Source organism: Nylanderia fulva, unplaced genomic scaffold, assembly GCF_048542155.1.
Source record: "Nylanderia fulva isolate GAGA-0341 unplaced genomic scaffold, ASM4854215v1 Scaffold4, whole genome shotgun sequence".
NCBI lineage: Eukaryota > Metazoa > Arthropoda > Insecta > Hymenoptera > Formicidae > Nylanderia > Nylanderia fulva.
In genome coordinates this window covers 2,891,979-2,915,076 of record NW_028190476.1, presented here as the reverse complement: position 1 = coordinate 2,915,076, position 23,098 = coordinate 2,891,979, and the positions used below count along the sequence as shown (strand labels likewise).

Here is a 23,098-nt window from a genome sequence, read left to right as displayed (position 1 = left end):
AATTATTTTATAGAAAGTAGTCTTTCCAAAAATTATGCACATGCAGTAGTCGCATCATTAGTCACTGGTTAATTGACTTTGTCTCATGATGTTGATTTTCTGTATAGCATTCTAGTTTAAAAAAGGCTTAAAATGTTTAAAATGTTTAAAAAGATTTAAAATGTTCAAATTCTATTTATATAGGTATAATTGAATTTTTTCAAAGACAATTTTTAGCGCTATTTTAGCGCTTGATTTTTATTAGCTCTTATTACAGTATTTATTTTATAAAAAAGATTTGTAACTGACAATTCAATTGGTCAATTTGATGCAATTAATTTATAACGAGTATTCTAAAAACATATCATTAAATAGATTGTGTGATCAATTATATTTATACCAGATTTATAGTGAAAAGAAATTTCAGAAAGTATGTTGACATCTTTTACTGTAACAATTATTAATTTGAATGGTCAAAGCCTTTTCAAATTCTGCTTTAGACAGGATTTTTATAATTCGAAACAGATAGTGTATTTGTAACTTTATGTGTCGCATATTTCAATATATATATATATATATATATATATATATCGTAATATATATTTATATATATCGTAAATATATATTTTATATATATATTTTTCTATATTTTTGAAAAGCCCGTCTTTTCATAATGTACGACACATAAAATTCTATTCCGAATTTAGTCGCAAATTATAAGATTGTCTAAAGCGGGTTCTCTCTCTTAAACAATACAAAATTTTGATAAAAATTTTACTAAAATTAAAAATCGACAAAATTCTTTAATAATGCACAATATAGATAAGAAATATTTTTTATCGCATTTTTTTATTGAAAAAAAAATAATGCAAAATAGGACCATTCTAAATTGTCAAAAACTTTGTGAGAAGTTTTTTCAAGGTAACGGATGCCATATTACTTGTATATTGAGGAGCCCAGTGCGAGTTTTAAAAGTGAAAAAAGAGGAAAGAGGCCTAAAAAGTGTAATAAAACTGGGAGAAATTTGTATATATTTTTGTATATACGCATCTTGATGATTATATGTTACATGCTTATAAATATAATGTATAATACATATATATGTATATGTATGTATGTATGTGTACACACACATACATATATATACACAAGAGAGACAAAGGAGAGTTTACAGCAGTAGTGATTAATTCACTCTGCGTTATTTACAAATGTATTTTTATCAGTGCGATTTTACAGAGCATTTCGTAAACTTGCAGATTCATAAAGCGATTACAAAATTAAACTCAGAAAAAAGGCAATTTATATATATATATATATATATATATATATATATATATATATATATATTTATATATATAATTGCCTCAGCTCTCATAAATGCTGAATTTATCATGCTCATGTATTTAATTAAAGTTATATTATTATATTATTTACACTACCACATAGCGCCTTATTGTATCAAAGTAAGTAAAATAATAATAATAATATCAATAACGGTAATGACGTTAATGATATACAACTAAGAGAAATGCTAAATAGACGATAAACATTATTTCGTAAAGTGAACATATGCAAGTGCAGTTACACATACACACCATAACATGAGATACAGATACAGAAGAAACAATCACAGTTTGATTTGTAAGTAACGGTTCGTATGGTAATGATTAAAAGGACAAAATACAATATACTTTCTTGCCACGTTTATTTGCGTTCAATACCTATTCTACATTTCGAGTCTTATCCGCTATCCTGGACATGATTGTGAGTTACAAAAATTATAACGATGAGTATACTCTATAGGATGTATTCTAAGAAGTGGAAATTTTCTTACAAAATAAATTCTTTAGAATTTAGAATTTTCTTTTTGAAAAGAGTCGAGGCTCTAATAATTTTTGAATTATCAATTATTAACAGTAATAGAATGGATAATAATTACAAATAGCAAAAAAACTTTGTACTTATTCAACTTTGAATAAATTTAAATAAATTAATTAGGAAAAGAATTTATTAATATTAAAAAGAGAATTATTCACATAAATCAAAATTTCGTTAAGAAAATGAGGGAAAAATTATATTATATATGTATTATATATATATATATATTATATATTTTATATTTTATTTATTCTCAATTTTTTCAAATATGCAATTTTTCTGCATATGTTTATTACATGATAAGTGCAAAGTAAACTTTTGCAATCGTAGGTAAGATAGAAATTATCTTGCTATTTTTTCGAATATCGCCGCTAGAGGTCAGCGCGATAACTCAAGTCGCGCGCTCTGGTGTCGCGAATGACGTATTAAATTCAAATCGCGAGTACACGAAGCTACTTGCGACGCGACCGTTACGAGTCCAGAAGAAATTGTGATGAAACGTAAACTTTGGAGGAACTAATATGTCATCTGTGAATAATCCACGTAAGTGTAACCGCGTAATTTAGAAATAATGAGGCGAGGAATCAAATCGCGTTTATTCGTACTTGTTGACAATTACGGTGGATCAAAATAGTCCGAAAGTGCAAAGAGCAAAGTTTTTTCTGTGTTGTGCATGGAGTGTGAGTAGAAAATATCTCGTTTACTTGCTACGATCTACATTCCTGAAAGCAGAGCGGAGAGGAACATGTCATGAAATCTTTTTTCAAATTTGAATACGTTACAGGTAAACTTTTATCATTAATCACGAATTAATAGAGCTCAGAATAATTATGAATTTTATTATTTAGCTGGAACTACAGAAGCCATGTCGTCGAAAAAATCACCGTATTTTGAATACAAGTTCCCTAAGCAGTTGGATAAATTCTCAAAGGAGAAGATGGAGCTAGAAACAAAGCTGGATGAAAAAAAGAAGGAACTTCAAGAGAAACAAATGCAAAGGAAAATACATGAATTACAGGATAAAGTCAAGGAATTATCTCAAATGGAATCTAAATTGGAAGAAAAAACACGGAGATTGCAAACATCCAACAAGGAAAGAGATATACTTGAGAAAGAACTGGTCTCTACACGATCAGAACTGGCAAGCATTAAAAGAACGTTAGGTAAAATTTTATAATAATATATTTCAATTGCACGTACAGATCTATATAATACTAAATTATATTTGTGGAGAAAAGCTCACGTGGCCCACAATTATTCTAATTAATATAACTTCTATTTGTTATTTGATAAAAATTTGACTGTGTGTTTTTTTAATCAGATTTAGAACGGCAGGAAAGAAGAGAGCTAGAGACTCGTGCGCTTGGATTAATAAGAGATGCAAAACGCAAATGGGAAAATGCAGAAAAAGATAAAATTGCACAATTAAATCAACATATCGAAGGACAAACTATAAAAATTACATCGCTATGTGCAAGTAATAATGAATTAAATTCGCAATTACAAAAAGCAGAATGTGAACTGCAAACTGCAAATGCTGAATTGGATAAATTGCGTGTATTTCAAGTAAGTAATATAATATATATATATATATATATGTATATATTTCTAGGATATAATACAATTTAATGACATGAGATGAATATGTTATGTGTCAATTAGATAATATTGCTAATAAAGATAAATTATAAATGGGATAACTTGAAGAATTCACTAATTCAAAATTTTTAATATATCTAGACACAATATAAGGAATCCTTGGCGAAAACACGTGAATTAAATAGACAAAGTGTTCAAGGTGTTGAAATTAAGTTAGAAGAAATATCTGCGCGCGCTCATAATCAGTTGGCTGACTTACGAGCGAAATTAGATTTTGAAGCAGCAAAGAATACAGATCTTGAGACTAGGTTACGCAATGAACAGGATTCGAACCACTGTCGCGAGTCAAGATTAAATGTTGCTTTAGAACTTGCACAAAATGAATTAAAAGACTGTCAAGAACAATTGCGTAGTATACAAGCCACATTACCAGCAAGAGATGTTGAGATTGAAACTTTACGTAAACAACTGCAAGAGAAAGCAAAACAGATAGATGATCTGAAAACATCCGACCAGATGCTTACAAGTCTACAAGAACAATTAGAAAGAATGAATCTTGAAAATGAACAATTAAAGCGGCAGTTAGAAGTGAGTATCCAAATATTTTACAAACAATCAGTACAATAACTTTTTCTTTCAATTTAAACAATTGCTTATTAAAGGTTACGAAGTCTGATCTAAATGAAACCATGATGAATTTGGAGCAAAGCGAGGCTCTCGCTTTAAATTTAGAGCAAGCGGCGCAAGATAAAGTTACATTACAAAAGAGATTACAAGACTCCTTGAACAAAGAAGGTAAACAATCTTATAGAAGAAACTAAATTTAACAATACCATTTTTTTACATTGTTTTGTTATTTGATTCCAGAGGAACAGTTGCGCAAGGTTTACAATTTAGAGGAATTATTAAAACGTTTGGAACATAGTGTTACAAAACTAGAAGCAGAAGATGCTAGTCTTAAAGAATTGGATCAGGCCCAACCATCTACATCTCGCGCAGGAATTACTGATACCGCAAGCATAAAACATCATACAAACATCGTTCATCAGCAAGAGAAAGTAGAAAAACTGGTACAACAACTTCAATCTCTAAGAGAAGAAATTTCAGTTGAAAAACAAACAGCGAAACAAGCTCAATTAGCTCTATGGAAGAAGGAAAAGGAATTGTCAGATGCTAACTTAGATAAACGAATAGCTGTGAGAGAAAGTAAGAGAGCAGAGGATAAGATCAAAATGCTGCAAGAAGAAAAACAAAAATTGCAAGAGAAATTAAACAGCAAAACAAAGGAAGAAGAAGAGAATCTTAAAAAACTATTAAAAGAATTAGACATTGCAAAAGTGTCATTGAACGATATTACAAAAGAAGCATCTAGGAATAAAATGCAGGCTGATTCAGCACAAAGGGTATATTTAGATTATTTAGTTTTGTTTAAAAATTATTTATTATATATATTATTTTTGAAAATTATTAGAAATTTTATTAAAATTTCTTGCTCTAATATAAATCAATATTTCTCTCATTTTCTCTTTTCTTCTTTCTGTAGAAGGTAATTTTTATGAGAAGAAATATTATTTATAAATATTTTTTATACATTATGTATTTTTTCAGGCCTTGACTCAAGCTAATCATCAGATCGAAGAACTTCAATCTTCGAGCGCATCATTACGTAGAGAATTGGATGCGGTTCGCAAGCAAACACGATCGAATCAAGATCGAGTCGATACTCTAAACGCCGAGAATAGACGTTTGACGCAAGTAGTTGCTAGACATAACGGAGAAAAGACTGAACTGGAAACTAAAGTCGCGAAATTAGAGCAAGACATTAAAGGCTATGAATTAAATATTGAACTCTTAAAAGAGACCTGTACGGTATTGGAAGAACAATTGACGGACTATGAGAGATTAACGAGCGATCACGAAACGCGCGAGAATATACTGATTCAGGATAAAATGAAACTGCAAAAAGATTTGGAAGCTGCTGAAACGAAAATACGCGAGGCACGTATCGCGCAAAACGAAGAGAAGACGCGAAGATTAGTCGCTGAACGTAATATCGAGCAATTAGAATCCGAGACAAGTGACATAGAAAGCGAAAGAAACAGCCTTGTCACTCAGAGGGACCAATACAAGAAACTTGCTCAAGAGCTAAGCGTACAAATTGAAGAGTTGACAATGAGATGCGGTGAAATGGAGTGCAATCTCTCGGAAATAAGTCGTGCTTTAGAAGGCGCTAAAGCAGAGTCGAGAGTCGTGAAAGAAGAGAGCAGTGTATACTTAACGAGTGTGCACGAATTGAAAGAAGCGAATTTCGGACTTATGACTGATCTACAGAGTAGCATGGATCAATGTCAGGAACTGAGGTCTAGGATAGTAGAATTGGAAAAGGTTTTGGAAGAGATGAGACAGTTCTATCAAGAGAGAGATTTAAAGGCTGAAAGTACTCGGCAACAACAGACTAAATTAATCGATTACCTGCAATCGAAATTGGAAGAATGCAGTAAGAAGAAAAAGACTATGTGCGACAAAATACTCGGCAAGCAGAAGGAAAATGTGCCTCCCGTGAGTACAAGTATGCCTGTAGGGTATCGTGAATTGGAGAATCAACTGGCTAAAGAACGAGCAAAGGTGAAGACATTGACAGATCAGTTATTAATTCAAAAAGCTAAAAGTACCTCCTTCTTCGCGTCTGCACCTACTTCCCCTACGGCACCTCCAGAATATGAAAGCAAAAGGATAAAAGATATCACAGAGACTAGCAGTGCATCATTAATCAAACGATTATCTCCGCAAAAGCTAGGACACAACATTCCGCATAGATTTAACGTAGGCTTACCTATGCACGCAAGAAAATGTGCGGCCTGTCCGAAGGTTATACAATTTGGAAGACGCGCTGCGACTTGCAGCAAGTGTCAAATCATGACGCATTTGGAATGTGCGGTATCTGTACCTGTGGCTTGTGGTTTACCGAGTGATTTGCCCAAGTATTCTCATAATGTTCTCGGAGACAGCGATGAAAGTTTATCGTCAATAGGAGATAGCGTCCAGACATTAGCCATAGATCAGCCAGACAAACCGGAAGATGTAAGAAATCGTACTTTATTCATATTTCTCATTATTTTTGTAACAGATGTGTGTTTATATGTATTTATATGTTGTGTACAGGATTTGCAAAGTGTAACAAAGTGTAACGAAAATGAAAGTCTTATGGAAGGATGGGTGAAAGTACCCGGTAGATCAAAATCTTGTTGGGAAAGAAAATACTTAAAGTTGGAAAAGCCATGTTTGTGCATCTATGAACATCAGCCATGTGCAGGAATGGTACCGATTAATCGTTTAAATTTAACGGAAAACAATGGTTTTAATGTTTCCGAGACAGTACAGCATCCCGAGGTAGCGGGAACAGCAAAATCCGACATCCCGTTTGTCTTTAGAATCGAATCGAACACTGGAACAACTTGTTGGCCTTCGTCTAGATTGGATGTTATGGCTCTGAGTCAAGCTGACAAAAGAAACTGGCTTAAAGCTCTAAAGACTGTTACCAATCAAAGTTCGTACACTGTGCCTACATATAATAAGTATCAAACTGTGCTCAGATTAGAAAAACATCAGGTAAGTAATGTGTTGAGATATATGATATACATCGAGTCTATTTTAAAGCAAAATAAATGTTTTTAAGGCTTCTGGATCTTCATTGCGTTCATGTTAGATCGTGGCGTCAGAAGCAAAAAAGCATACATTGAAAATTCTTAGATGTCATTTTTAAATGAAAAGATATAGTTTTTCATTAAAATCTAAGAATTTTTACAATGTTTTTTCTTGCCTCTGATGTCACAATTCCAACATGATCGACGAGGAGTCAGGAGATTTAAAACAAAATACAAAAAAAATTTATTTTTTATGAGAGCTCGTATATATTTTACATATTTATTGCATCAATTTCATTCGTTTTCAGTTGGATTTGAACTGTGTTGTGGAATTGGGTGTAGAAAACGTGCTTCTGCTGGGCGCGAAAGAGGGTCTGTTTTCATATTGCGGTTCAAAATCTCAAACACTTACAACTATACGCGGAGTCAAGCAGATACATCAGCTCTCTTTACATCACCACTTAGATCTGGCTCTAATGATAGCCGGTGAATACAGAGAGTTGGTGTATTGCAATTTGCGACTACTGAAGAATAACGCGTTAGCTGCCGATTGTTCTAAACCGGCGATTAATACAAAGAGCGTATTATCTACTTCCGATAGTTGCCATCTGTATCAATTGCAAGGCGAGATACTGTGTGCCGCGACTGCGTCTCATGTAATGTACGTAACTTTTATTAATTTTAATTTATAGACGTTCAAAAAATACATTTTTTCATATATTGATCAGATTGTTTAAATGGAAAATCGAAGAAGATTCGGGAAAGTTTGTCGGGCTTCGTGAGCTTGAAACACAGGAACCATGCAGTTGTGCCATATTTACGTCGAATCTCCTTATTATAGGATGTCACAAATTCTTCCAGATTGATTTACAAACATATAGTGTGGATGGTAAACAAATTTAAAATACATAATATATTTACCCAATAAATATATAATATATTTATATTAAGATATTTATGTAACTTATAATAAACTAATACACATAAAGGAAAATAACAATAAGCACAAAACTAATATATAAAGAAAATAATTAATATAGAAATACTAATACATAATGTATTATTTACAGAGTTTCCAGAAGAAGATAACAGTTCAATTAAAGCTGCCATGTCAGGTGCAGCTAAGCTTGGCATATTTCCTGTTTGCGTTTTGAATATTTCCAATATACGCGGCACGGCGGAACTTTTATTATGTTATAACGAATTTGGTGTATTTGTGGACGAAAACGGTAGAAGAACTCGCGCCGATGATCCAGTATGGAATCATTTACCATTCGCTTTCGGTAGATACCGTTTTAATTACACAACATTATTAGTCGATAAATAATAAATAATTTTATCTAACAAAACTTTTATTAACAATGATAAATTATTAAATTAAGGCCATGTGTAAAAACTTTTATTTTTCAGCATTCTGCAAACCATATTTATTCATTATTCATTTCTCGTCCGTTGAAGTTGTAAAACTTGACGCAGAAGCGTATAATTCGTCGGAAAAAAGTCCCGAACGTATGTTAATCGAATTATCTAGTCCACGTTATTTAGGCACGGCGGGCTCGAAAGGAATTTATGTGGCGACTGTAAATTCTTATTTTGAATTACTCAAGATTGACGGTTTTTCCAATATGCCAACGTTGAACGGCAGTTTGACAAGCTTGGATACATTGTACGTCATTATTTTATTTAAAATAAAATTATCGATGCACACACACACAGATAAATTGAAACGTATATTAATTGGTACAATTATATTCATTTTTACAGAGCTCAAGAAGATGAAAGTAGCTCGGAATTCAGTTTTACATCGAGTTTAATGGAAGCTTTGGACGGACAAGGAAAAAAAGTACATTTCGCTGGAGTGCACAAATATTGAAGTAGGTCTTGTATATGATCTGTTTGATTTAATATAATGTAATACTATATTTGGTTTATTAGAAACTAGCAATTTGTATGAAAACACGTTTATACGACTAGCAATTAGTATGAAAAAGATATCTCTATTCTATAGAAAAGTAACTCTCGAGTAGAATAATATTTAATTTAAAATTACTCTTATCGTGCTTCTCTTTAATAGAACTTGAATATATATAATAATAGTGTATAAAAAATAGAGATAAACGTGTCATGATGAAGATCTCAAACAATCTTGCCACGTCATTAACTCATATCAATTAGTTGAGTTTATTTTCCGTATGTGCAACTGTCAGCGTTAATTAATATAATAATTTATTGATTCATTAAATAAATAAGTTTATATATAAAATTATTAAATGTACTTATTTATTCAATAGACGCGTTTGAGAAATTTGCAATAAAAAAAAATATGTTAGATGGTTTAGTAAAAATATGCGTTGAACGCATTCGACGCGTCATAAGCGCTCACAAAAGGTCAAAAAGGATTAAAGATCAAAGGACATGGTGTGATTCTGTTAGTATTATAAAACCAAATTTCGCAACTGTTATGACTACTAAACTCTATTTCTCGTATGTTCTAGTAATTTTAATTTTTTCAAGTACAATCAATATTACAAGCAAATATAAATGTAATTTTTATTTACAGATATAAGAATAGAATAATGTACTTAAAAATATAATTATATAAATTAGTATTAATACTATAACAGTGTAGTATTATATAATATATTCTCCTTATGTATATTAACAAAACTCTGATATTTTTATAATTTAGTCTACATAAGACAAAAATATGAAGACAAAATAAGAAATATATATGTATGGATATACATATATAAATGCGAAACAGAGTATTTTGTCTTATGAAATACAATTTATATATTTTCACTAATTTGTCGCTGAAAAATTATTAGATATAATATTGTTGGGACCTTGATTTTAAGTTAACATTGCATCGACGCTCACATAATATCGCGTTATTGTCTTGTACATCAACATTACGATGTAGCTGACAGAGGGCAATAACAGGGCATGTATTATGTATTCTACCATGTATATTATGCGACATCCGGCAGCCTTTGACTCTGATTCGATGTGACGAATATTCATTATTGGTTATTAGATTACGAGAAAGAAGATCAATGTGTAAAAGAAATTTTGTTTACAATTTATTACAATCGGGTTCAATGTTAATCAATCAGATAATCTATAATTACTTTTTTTTTTATTTACCGGGTTTATTAAATACACATCGTTTGAAGACACTATAATAACTTTTTCAGAAATCGCTATCATTATTTGTAAATAAATCTCATAATCATAAAATTATTTCAGATACGTCATCACACGATTTGTTATTCATTCACTAATTTATTATTCATGAATACTATCGAGAAGGTTCTCGGGGAAAATCAGTATATAGTTACTCTACGACTATAAAAAATTAAATATATTGTAACACTCATATAATAAGATAATATTTGAAATAAACAATTTATTTTTGAAACACAATAAGGTACACGTTTATACCATGCAAAATAGGCTGCGCAAATGGAGGAAGTTCAAAGTAGCAATTAATGAAATTCATATCATGAGGTAGGGGTATTCTTCGTTTATAAAGAGTCGTCTTGTCTTTCAATCGTGATTCGTCGTTTATCAGTTTGTACGATTAGCGTGTTGTTAAGTTTTTTCCATATCAAATCTATGTGGTGCAATTAATCAGGATTAATAGGAAAATTAATAGCAAATATTGCTTATATTATAAATTCTTGAGATAATATTTCGATAACGAGCGGCGACAGCAGCGTTTTCTCTCATTTCTGAGATACTGAAGGACTATTCGGAAAATCTCCGAGATGGCTGCGACCAATAAATCGACGAAGAGGACTTATAAGGCGCCCGCACCTGGGGAAGAAATTGTCATCTCTGGTATCGCCGGTAGATTTCCAGATTCCAACAATATGGATGCACTCAAGAACAATCTGTTGAATAAAGTGGACCTGGTCACGGACGATGATCGCCGGTGGAAATTGGGTAATTAATAAATTTAACTTATAATTATTAAATATAAGATAGACATGCCATTTTTTATTAGCATAATTATATATCATATTATTATTCAAAATACATTGATTAAATTATATATATATATAATATATATATATATATATATATATATATATATATATATATAATTTAATCAATATATTTTGAATAATAATGTGATATATAATTATATATATATATATATATATATATATATTTTTATTATAAATTATATATGTGTATATATATTTTTTTATTATGTATAGTATAATACTTTATTTTACAAATGTTGTAATTGTATCGGCAGATCATCCGGATATACCCCAGCGAACAGGAAAGATTAACAATGTCAGCAAGTTCGACGCGTTGTTCTTCGGGGTTCACTTCAAGCAGGCCCAGACGATGGACCCGATGTGCAGAATGTTACTGGAGCACGCTTACGAGGCTATCATCGACGCAGGAATAAATCCGAAGCAATTACGTGGATCGCGAACGGGTGTCTTTGTGGGCGCATGTTTCTCGGAATCTGAAAAGACCTGGTTTTACGAAAAGTTACAGGTAAATCTTTACTACAGTAGTGTTATAGAATACACATCTTACAAAAAATGTATTAATCAAAGAAAAATACTGATGGGAATTTATCTTTTATCAAATCAACTTATCATAAATTTTTATATTTTTGCAAAATCTGAGATTTTTGAAATAATTAATTACTTTAATTTTAAAAAAATTGTTGTTATTTTTAATAAAATAAAAAATTAGACTGCATGTCTGGGACAAATTATTTTCCAAGTTGAATTCTTGTATATGCAATTAGATAAACGGTTTTGGAATTACTGGATGCAGCAGAGCCATGATGGCGAATAGAATTTCTTACTGGCTAGGAGTAACTGGACCATCTTACACTTTGGATTCCGCTTGCAGCTCGAGTTTGTTTGCTCTAGAACATGCTTACCGATGCATACAAGACGGTCAATGCGATGCCGCTATTGTAGGAGGAGCGAATCTATGTCTACATCCCTACGTATCGCTGCAATTTTCTCGTCTTGGTATGTTTATTCTCCCCTCGCTATCTCGTTTTTTATTAATTATACTTTTGTAAAACTACTATATATGAAATACAAATCCGCACAAAAATTATAGTATAAATATAAGAAATAAAATTATTTCTTTTTTGAAACAAATACTTTATATATATTGCACTGATTTTTTTCTTAAACAGCGCTTTTCAAGGTCATTTGACGGTCATTTAAAAAATAAATAATTTATGAGATATTTTATACTTTAATTTGACATAATTTTACATAAATTATAAAATATCTCATAATATATTCATTTTTCGATGATCTTCAATATTTTTACGCACAAAATAATGAGAGAAATCTACTGGTGTAAAGAAAATGTATAATTGTTTTCAAGAAAAAATATGTAAAATTGTAATTAGCAGCTATATATTTTTTTTTACAAACAACTGTGTTATTTTTATTACCAATTGATTCCTTTTGTTATTTTATGCATAAAAATATTGAGGTAAAATAATCGGAAAATGAATTTAATATGAGATAAAAAAATTATAAAGCATTTTGTTGTACAATCAAAAATTAAAAAATGTTTGGGGTGGTCGATTAAAATGGGACACCTTGTATATTTTGTAATGTACTTTATATTATTTTCGGAAATATTTTGTATTGATCATAATAATGTTTACAGGGGTTTTGTCGCGCGACGGTCGCTGTAAATCCTTTGACACCGACGCGGATGGTTACGCTCGCAGCGAGGCCGTTTCCGTGGTGTATCTGCAGAAGGCGAAGTATGCGAAACGAATCTACGCCACGGTCGTCTATGGCAAGACAAATTGCGACGGTTACAAGGAGCAAGGCATTACGTTCCCGTCGAGCGCGATGCAAAGCAGTCTTCTGCAAGAATGCTACAATGATTGCGGTTTGTCCCCGACCTGCCTGTCCTTCCTAGAATGCCACGGTATCGGCACTAAAATCGGCGATCCTGAAGAGATTGTTGCGATCGATTCTGTCTTCAGTAAAGGCAGAGAGACTCCTCTCTTGATCGGTGCCGTCAAATCAAACCTGGGCCACTCTGAGCCCGCTAGCGGCCTTTGCCAAGTTGCCAAGGTGACGTTGCGCTTATACCAAAATTTCTCAGAATTTTCAATTAAGGTTCCTGGGTCCTCGTTGCGATCATGTCAGATTGTGACGTCAGAGGCATTTTAAGGGTACGTTAAAGCCATCTGAAGTGCTATTTTATCGAAGTTGATATCTAAGAATTTTAGCATGTATTTTCTCGCCTCTGACGTCACAATTTAATAAGGTCGTGGCGAGTACTCAGGAGTCTTAAGTAAAGATAATCAAATTTTTAAAAATGTATCAATAATTGCGAAATTATCATTGAAAAATTGTAATAAATTTAGATTTTGAAGCTATATATAATATATAATTACAATTGCAAAATTATACATTAAAATTCAAGATTTAATTAAATATATGATTAAAATAGAAAGTTTTTATTACTACATTTATTTGTGTAAATAAATATTCAAACAGGTGACAGAATATTTCAACAGATTTACAAATTCGTCAAATTGCAATATTTATTGTAGATGATAATAGCGATGGAAACTGATATAATTCCTGGTAATTTGCATTACAACCGGCCGCGAGAAGGCGTGAAAGCCCTTGAAGAAGGAAGATTTAAAGTCGTTACCGAATCTACACCTTGGGAAGGTGGTTACGTGGGAATTAATTCTTTTGGTTTCGGAGGTGCCAATTGCCATATCATATTGAAATCCAATCCGAAAAAGAAGATCAATAATGGAGCTCCATCCGATGAATTACCGAGATTGGTAATGGTGTCTGGACGTACTGAAGATTCTGTCAAAGTATTCTTAGACGCTGTAAGTACAAGTAATAAGAGACTATAAGAGGAAGTAAAATGCCGAAAGATGACATTGCGACAAAAAATAATGTAAATGCAGAAAATAAAAAATACATTATTGATATAGATACTTCAATGGTAGAATTACACAATGTTATTATATTCTTTGAAGCATATTTTTGCACGATTCGGCATTTTCTGAGAAATAAATCAGCAAAGTTTTCATCAATTAGATCTATAATAGATTAAAAAAAAATACTTTCATCTTTTCTAGATCGAGAAGCATCCAGTAGACGTTGAATATATTCGCCTACTGCATGAGATACACACTGATGATATTCAAGGACACCTGTATCGAGGATATACGATAGTCGGGTCGAAGACGGCGGAGCATCCTGCGCGAGAAACGGAAAATTATTTGGGAACAACGAGACCGATTTGGTTTGTGTTTTCCGGAATGGGATCGCAGTGGCCCGGCATGGGTACGCACGTTGTGTAATCTTTTTTTATTTTTATATAAATGTAGGAATAGTTAATTCTTAATCTTTTCATTGGAAATACAGGTACCGATTTGCTGAAATTCCCTATTTTTGCTGAAGCTATTCAGAAATGTGACGCTGCCTTACGACCACGTGGGATAGACATTATTCACATTTTAACAACTAAGGACAAGTCTATCTTTGACAATATCTTGCATTCGTTTGTGGGTATCGCAGCGGTACAGGTAAGTTAAATGCAATTATAATCCCGACATTACTTATTAATAAGTTTTTGTACAGTGCAAAAAGATACTTTGATTGTATGAAAGATTAAAAAAAATAATTATTAGATCTTTCTTTAGCGTATTTTAACATAATATGAATTTTAGATTGGTTTAGTTGATTTACTCACATCGGTGGGCATCGTGCCGGATAACATCATCGGTCATTCTGTCGGAGAGCTCGGTTGCGCTTACGCGGACAGAACCATCACTGCCGAACAAATGATCTTATCAGCATACTCGAGAGGTTTAGCATCCATCGAAACCGAAGTAATTTACGGTTCGATGGCGGCTATCGGTCTTGGTTACGAAGAGATGAAAAATATGTGTCCACCGGATATCGAAGTGGCTTGCCATAATGCTTCAGACAGCAGTACTATTAGCGGACCCGCAGAGTCACTGAAGAATTTCGTTGCCGAACTACAGGTCAAATTTACTGATTTTTTTTTCTCAAAAAATCAAACCAATGAAAATTTATAAAAAATAAATTAATTGTATATATTAGTTAAAGTGTAAAACTACACGCAATGTTATTAAGAGAAAACGAATTAATTGATTAACATAATAATAATACACGCAACACTTACACATACGTATATGAAATTCTTATCATGATTTCTAGTTGTTTTCTTGAAATACGTTTTCTTTAATTAAGCCTATTTAAAACAGGCTAAGAACATCTTCGCGAAGGAAGTGGCTTGCAGCAACATACCCTACCATAGTCGTTACATCGCACCCGCCGGACCGAAACTATTGGCATACATGAGCGAAATAATTCCTCAGCCGAAACCGCGCAGCCGAAAGTGGTTGAGCACATCCGTACCTCGCAGCAAATGGTCCACCGCGTCCGCCAAGTTGTCGTCCGCCGAGTACCTCACCAACAATCTCCTGAGTCCTGTACTGTTCGAAGAAACTGCTCGTATGATACCGAAGGACGCAGTGACCATTGAGATCGCGCCCCACGGCCTCCTGCAGGCGATCCTAAGGAGATCTCTCGGTTCGGGAGTCACGAACATTGCGCTCACTCAACGCGGTCACAGAGACAACACCGAGGTTGTTTTGCAAGCGATCGGCAAGCTCTACAATAATGGATTACAGCCTGATATCACGAAACTCTACCCTCCTGTTGAATTTCCGGTTAGCCGTGGTACCCCAATGATTTCACCTTGCGTTAGGTAAGCTTATTAATTGTTATTTGTCGAACAAACTTGTTAAAAATTTTTACTTGATTATACATAAAAGCTAGCATCGCAACAAGTAAAGGACATTAGAAGGATAAATTGAATAATTTATCTCTAGATGGGAACATTCCGAAGATTGGTATGTAACGACGTTCAAGATGCAAAAAAAGGTCACTTCTGGGGAGAGAATTGTTAATTTGACATTGGCGGATGAAAATATTGCGTACATGGCTGGCCATATCGTTGATGGGAAAAACTTCGTACCTGCCATAGGATATCTTTCTTTAGTTTGGGAAACTCTAGGTTTGCTGCAGGCAGAAATATATACAGAAATGTCGGTCGTCTTTGAAGATATCAACTTCCTGCGAGCTATTCAAATTCCAAAGGAAGGCGAAGTTCAACTAACGGTGATGGTTCAAAAAGGTATTCTCGTTGTTTTTATCTTTGAAATGACGTGCACGCGCATCAAGTTATAGAATAGTATAGTTAATAATCATCTAAAATTGGCATCTCTTAGATGTATAAAATCCAACAGTCTATTTAACAAATTATTACTATCAATATTAGAGTTAATTATATATTATTTTATTCATATAAGAATAATTCTCTAAATTTGCTATTACAAATTATTTATTTATTTCTAATGTTATATAATATTGTATTTAAGTATGATAATTATTCCTACAGGCACTGGAAGATTCGAAGTATCAGAAGGTGGAACTGCAGTTGTGAACGGGTTGATTTGCGTCACGAAGAACCCTGCGCAGGAAAAGGTCCCGACCACACTTTTCCCGACAGATGAAGACGAGGAGGAAGTGATGACTACCAAGGATATCTACAAAGAACTAAGTCTGCGCGGTTATCAGTATTCGGGCATCTTTCGTTCTTTGAAGAGCGCATCAATCTCAGGGAAGAAGGGACACATCGCTTGGGTTGGCAATTGGGTGACGTTCCTCGAAAATATGCTGCAAATGATGGTTTTGGGAATGGACACTAGAACTTTGTACGTCCCCACGAAAATACAAAAGATTGTGATCGATACCAAGTTTCAACAGAAAAAGGCTCAACAGCTAGATTCGGAAGATAAATGTAAGCTTTTTCACGCATCTTTTTTCCACGCAAAATTTTTGCAAATATTCTGATGTAACTGCTGTACAAACACATTTTTGTTGTTTCTAGTCGCAGAATTTCCGGTATATGTATATAAAGACTTGGAGACTATAGTGTCAGGTGGGATCGAAATTCGTGGCGTCAAGGCCACAGCCGTATTTCGTCGACTGCCGGCTATCGAACCGGTTCTCGAGGAGTATAAGTTTGTGGCACATCACGACAGAACAAAGATATCTCTACAAGAGGCGATCAGATTGGCCACGCACATCGCGATTGAGTATCATCAGGCTCTGAATGTCAAAACCATCGAACTGATCGATGACTCTGATAATGTGACGTCTAACGAATTGGTATCTCCTATACTTGTCAAGATTTTGGCTGACTTACCCTTGGTTCAACCGAATGTACTTTTGACAGCATCACCTAATCGATTTGACGATAACGCTTTGCCGCCAAATGTGACTTATATAAACTCTCTAAAACAACTGTCCAACGAAGAGAACGCTTTGCTCGCTGTCGGTGTCGAACTTCTAACAAGAAAAAAGAGCGATCAACTGGAGGAAATTCTATCGAAATTGCGGAACGGTGGTTTTGTGTTGACACGGGAGAAATTATCCAAGTCTGAGAATCTTTCGGCGCTCTCAAAATACAACTTAGATGTGATTCTAGAGAAAAATACCAGCACTGAGAATATCATACTTTTGAAGAAGAAAGAACAATCGATTAAGAAAACAGATGTTATCCACATTAACAACAACGAATTCACCTGGCTCGAAAAGCTAAATTCGATTATGAACCTGGAAAACGTGACTATCGATAATAGGAGGATAATACTTGTCGGCGAGAAAGATCCCGAGTGTGGCTTGCTGGGCCTCGTGAACTGTTTGAGAAAGGAGCCGGGCGGAGAAATGATTAGAAGCATATTAATACAGGATACCGAAGCTCCCGAGTTTTCTCTACAGAATCCTCTGTACGCGAACCAGCTTCAACTAAATTTGCCTATTAATGTATTGCGACCAGGAAAAACATGGGGATCTTATAGACATGAACCAGTGTCGAGTTCGTCAAAGTCGTTGAAGCCTGTCTACCATGCGTTTGTTGATCAAATGGTATGTAATCCAATTGAGATTCTCGGAAGTTATAGTTTTTTACAGTCGGTTCTATCCTAGCAAATGTCTAAAAATGGCGAGAAAAAAAAGGCAATCGGTTGTGACAATAACTTTCAAACTTTATACATAATATATACTTTTTTATTTAGTACATATAGTTATATATATATATATATATATATATATATATATATATATATATATATATGTATATGTATATAATATAAAATATATAATTATCTACTCTTGTGTTATGTATGGAAAATAGATTAGCGGCGACTTGAGCTCGCTTCATTGGATCGAGGGTCCTATGCGTCCTGATGCTAATCAAGAGGATTTGGTCCATGTAGTATACTCGCCTATCAATTTCAAAGATGTCATGTTTGCTACCGAAAAACTTGTTCTGAACACGATCTCAGTTAGCACTCGATTTAATGAATGTTTGATTGGCTTGGAATATGTTGGTATCGATACCGCTGGCCAACGTGTGATGGGAATTTGTGAAAATAGGTAATATTCTTCTGTTGGAAGCACATTTATCACACTTTCAAAATTACACATGAAAACATTGTTTAATTATATTTACTTTCATCGTTTAAAAAACAAAATGGCATAGCGTACATTATAATAAATATAAAAGTATTATATTTCAGAATTAAGAAAAACGTTTTTAAAAATTTATTAGTTTTGATTTATCAATTTGTACTAAGGCTCCTGGACCAGTCTTTTTACAACTGTTGATTGATTATAAAGAGAAAAGGATAGTTATGCAAGTATTTTAAAGTGTACTAAAGCCATCTGAAGTAATGTTTCATCGAAATATCTTTTTATCTAAAACTGGCTTTCTCGTCTCTGACGTCACAATTCTAACATGATCGATAAGAGTCCAGGAGCCTTAAAATATCGATGCAGTGATTCTGAAATATTTTGAAAGTAGATCAGTACGACTAACACATATGCATGTTTGTACTTTCAGGGGCATATCAAATATAATAGTACCTGATAGAAACTTATGCTGGCACGTGCCTGACAATTGGTCGCTGGAGGACGCAGCGACCGTATCATATGCATACGCGACGTGTTACTATTCACTATACATGAATGCCGGGATGAAGAAGGGAGACAGGCTACTTATTCATTGCGGCAGCGGTGGTGTTGGTCAAGCGGCGATTCATCTCGCTCTTCACGAGAACTGCGAGATTTTCACAACCGTGGGAACGCCCGAGAAACGCAAATTTATCCGCGAAATGTTTCCGTCTATCCCGGATGATCATATCGGCTGCTCGCACGATACTAGTTTCGAACAAATGGTACTTACGCGAACGCACGGCGCCGGCGTGGACATCGTTCTTAACTGCTTAACTGAAGAGAAACTTCAAGCGTCGGTCCGCTGTCTGGCGCAGGGTGGTCGTTTCCTGGAGATCGGTAAATTCGATCCTGTCTCGAATCAGTTAGGCATGATGATTTTCCTGAAAGAAGTCAGTTTTCATGGAATTTCGTTGGAAAATTTGTTCATCAACTTGCAAGAGAAAATAAGTCTTAAAGACTATTTGACTGAGGGCTTGAAGAATGGAGCTATTAAGCCCCTCGTTAGAAAAGTCTTTGAAAGGAACGAAGTAGAAGCGGCTTTCAAACATATGACGACTGGAAAGCACATAGGCAAAGTAAGGGGAAAATTAATTAATAGGATATTATAATTATATATGCATATATATAGTTATATCTTTTAATTCTGTCAGTCAAATATTCTAAGAAAAAGATTTGAATTAAATTCCTGGTAAAAAATTAAAGTTTACAAGAAATAAATTTCAAAAATTGATAAATCTTAACAAAACATTACATGTTTGTTCCTAGGTAATCTTAAAGGTTTGCGACGAAAAACAGGCTGGAAAGGTACCTATTCTTGCTCGGCCTCGATATTACTGCAACGATAAGAAAAGCTATCTCATTCTGGGTGGATTGGGCGGTTTTGGCTTGGAATTGGCCGATTGGCTGATACTCCGAGGTGCCAAGAACTTAGTGCTAACATCAAGAACGGGAATAAAGACCGGTTATCAGCGTATGAGGGTCGATCTATGGAAATCATATGGCGTGAACGTGCTGATTATTACAGGCGCTGATGCTTCAAATCGTGATAATTGCGAATTTATATTAAAATCTGCAGAAAAACAAGGTCCGGTAGACGCCATCTTCAATCTCGCCGTGGCATTGAAGGATAGCATTTGTCAGAATCAAACGCCAGAATCGTTTGAGGAGTCCTTCAAGGCGAAAGCTTGGTCCACCAAGAAGCTGGACGAGCTATCCAGAAAGCTGTGTCCTCAACTTCGGCAGTTTGTAGTATTCTCCTCGGCTTCCTGCGGACGAGGAAACGCCGGACAGACGAATTACGGTATGGCCAACTCCGTGATGGAGAGAATATGCGAGCGCAGAGTGGCGGATGGCTTCCCGGGATTGGCCATTCAATGGGGTGCAATCGGCGACGTTGGTCTCGTTACCGAGAAGCAAGATAAGGAATTAGTCGTTAACGGTATCTCCCAGCAGAAATTATCTTCTTGTCTCGAGAAGCTGGAGGACTTTTGTTGCAAGATCAACCAGTAGTGTCTAGCATGGTGGTGGCTGAGAAGCGTGTAGGTACCTATGCTACCAGTGTTGCTGAGACTGTAGCGAATATAATGGGTAAGATTATTGTTGTTATTACCTTAAGGCAGTCTTAGATAAGGATTAAATTGCCTTAATAGAATCCGCTAAATATCCTTGATATAAAACTTGATGATTAATATAGAAAAGAAAATTCTTTTTTAAAATAAAGTCGTTATAAGTAAATTTTTAATTACATTTCTCGATACTTCCCAGGCGTGGAAGATTCGAAAACTGTATCTCAGGATGAATCGTTGGTTAAGCTCGGAATGGATCCGATGATGGCTGTAGAAATCAAGCAAACGCTGGAACGTGAGTTCGACGTCTTCCTCACTTCGCAAGACATTCGCGCCTTGACTTTCGCCAAACTGGCTGAGATGCGCGGTAAAGACGCGGACCAGCAAACTGAGATTGACGAACAGAATGCCGAAATACCTGGCATGCAATTGTTGATTCGGAACATGGGTAACGAGAACATGATTTCCGATATATGCATGGAATTGCTGAGCAGGAGAGATCCGCGCAAGGTCGAGGTATTCCTCTTGCCGGGAATAGAAGGTTGTGGACAAGTATTTAATCCATTGGCCTCGAAAATCAGGCCGAGAGCAACGGCCTTGCAATATGGCACAAATAATATCGGGCTCGATTATGAAAATATAACAGAATACGCCGATCAGCTTTTACCGGTACGTCGGGGAGAACATGAAATATTCGCTACATATTTCTTTAAAAAAATATATTATCGTTATAAATTAAAGTGTTTGTCTGTTTCTGATTGACACGCGCGCTTTGTTAAATTTTTCAGTACGTTTTACCAACGGCGGAAAAGCAGCGAACTTTCATTCTAGTTGGATATTCGTACGGTTCATTAGTGACTATCGAATTGGCAAGACGATTAGAAAATCAAGGCTTGAATGGGCGACTAGTGCTGATTGACGGTGCGCCTGATTTAATAAAAGCTATGATAGAGCAACATTTGCCATATCAAACGAAGGAGGAACTTCAGAATAATATTTTGTTCTACACCATGGATAGTTTACAACCAGCCGCAAGTGGAAAGGTAGATCCTAATCGTCGACTGCTAAAATATTTCCACTCGTCTCCTGATCTTCTTCTCTTATTAACAATTGTTTCTATTTTGTAGCTACTTTTAGATTTCAATGAGTGCACGACCTGGGAGCAGAAATTGGATAGCTTTGTGTCCCAGCTAGCTTCCGATAAGATATCTATTGAAAACCAAAGAGCGTTATGCACAACTTTGTACAATCGTATCCTCGCTCTTGAAAAGTACGACGCTTTAGCCTTGCCGCAAATTCGATCGCCCATAATACTCTTGAAATCTTCGCAGTCATCTGTTCAAATGGATAAAGACGATTATGGTCTGTCCAAGGTAATCTTTTTCTTTTTTTTTAAACGTTGGAATTTTCAAATTTTTGAAATTGAAACTTGGTAATATATTGTACAAAAATGTGTGAACTAGTATAAAGTATAATTATAAATTAATTTTTAGATTACGCGAGATAAGGTGGAGGTGCATTGCATTGAAGGCAACCATATTACAATATTGGATAGTGATAAAGTTATAGCCGCGATCAACGGAGAACCATTGATCGATCCTAAAGAATTTAGGAAACTCTTATCCGAAGATCGGCCACTCGAATGTGATGATGCAGAACATACGAGAGTCTAAATTATAGCTAGAACATGTTCTCGTTCTTGTTTAATATGTATCTGTTTACATTTAGAAGAAGAAAATATATATGTATGTGCAATTGAGAAATGTTTACTTTAGTTTAACAATTACAGACTTCTTAATAAATAACGAGTAATGATTAAAATCTTTTATTCGAGATTACTTTAACAATATACGTAAAGATCAAGATCACTCACAAGTATTACACTAAAATAAACATTTACGATGTAATTTTTTTTATTCAAGTACATCTAAAACTGTCGAAAATACTAAAATACCTAGGTGATGTAAATTTTTTCTCTACAGGATGATACAAAATTTGTTTACATAATTACTAAATTATATTCTTATAAATAAGTATGATTAATAAATAATTATGTTTGAGTTAATTCTTATAATTTCTCATTTCAATTTTCTCTTACTTAAGTAAAAAGTACCTAAGTAAAAGCAGATTATGCGTATGCACAAAAAAATACAAAAAGGTCTGTCATTATTATTTCCAAAATGCAATTTAAGGATAATTGTTAAATAACAATTAGATTCGAAAAACTGAAATAAGATATATTTAGGAAGTATATCTGAAATTTGTTATAGAGATTAATAATTAAAGTAGCTAAGAACATGCAAACTTATGCTTATTTTAACATTTGGAAAAGATG

At 34.1% G+C, this 23,098-nt stretch overlaps 2 protein-coding genes across 3 annotated transcripts; both read left to right on the top strand.

The window, feature by feature from the left end:
- The first annotated feature begins 2,300 nt into the window (after window positions 1-2,300).
- LOC114938032 (WW and C2 domain containing protein kibra) lies at window positions 2,301-9,721 on the top strand. 2 transcript variants are annotated; one of them, XM_085485861.1, is made up of 13 exons: window positions 2,301-2,400; window positions 2,706-3,020; window positions 3,179-3,423; window positions 3,598-4,044; window positions 4,119-4,251; window positions 4,324-4,859; window positions 5,065-6,537; window positions 6,619-7,065; window positions 7,409-7,761; window positions 7,829-7,989; window positions 8,171-8,383; window positions 8,511-8,766; window positions 8,865-9,721. In XM_085485861.1, the coding sequence occupies exons 1-13, from the start codon at window positions 2,379-2,381 to the stop codon at window positions 8,971-8,973; spliced, it is 4,710 nt and encodes a 1,569-aa protein (XP_085341987.1). In that variant the 5' UTR covers window positions 2,301-2,378; the 3' UTR covers window positions 8,974-9,721. The 2 variants fall into 2 exon arrangements, with proteins under 2 accessions (XP_085341987.1, XP_085341986.1); XM_085485860.1 differs by having other exon boundaries at window positions 2,309-2,641.
- A 923-nt stretch (window positions 9,722-10,644) lies between these two features.
- Window positions 10,645-22,828, top strand: LOC114937962 (fatty acid synthase). The gene is given in 20 exon segments (XM_029311631.2): window positions 10,645-11,048; window positions 11,368-11,618; window positions 11,878-12,109; window positions 12,771-13,189; window positions 13,675-13,968; window positions 14,224-14,431; window positions 14,513-14,673; window positions 14,818-15,135; window positions 15,379-15,884; window positions 16,009-16,313; window positions 16,578-16,979; window positions 17,070-18,109; window positions 18,378-18,619; window positions 19,086-19,773; window positions 19,964-20,684; window positions 20,687-20,785; window positions 20,963-21,432; window positions 21,552-21,806; window positions 21,891-22,136; window positions 22,257-22,828. Coding segments are annotated over 20 exon segments (7,215 nt in total). The 5' UTR covers window positions 10,645-10,870; the 3' UTR covers window positions 22,437-22,828.
- The last annotated feature ends 270 nt before the right edge of the window (window positions 22,829-23,098 follow it).

Excerpts from the sequence above, each read along its gene's own strand:
- LOC114938032 (XM_085485860.1), top strand. The coding sequence starts at position 2,608 with ATGAAATCTTTTTTCAAATTTGAATACGTTACAG. Across the intron at positions 3,021-3,178 it reads AAGCATTAAAAGAACGTTAG|ATTTAGAACGGCAGGAAAGA; the intron begins GTAAAATTTTAT and ends TTTTTTAATCAG. Across the intron at positions 7,990-8,170 it reads ACAAACATATAGTGTGGATG|AGTTTCCAGAAGAAGATAAC; the intron begins GTAAACAAATTT and ends TATTATTTACAG.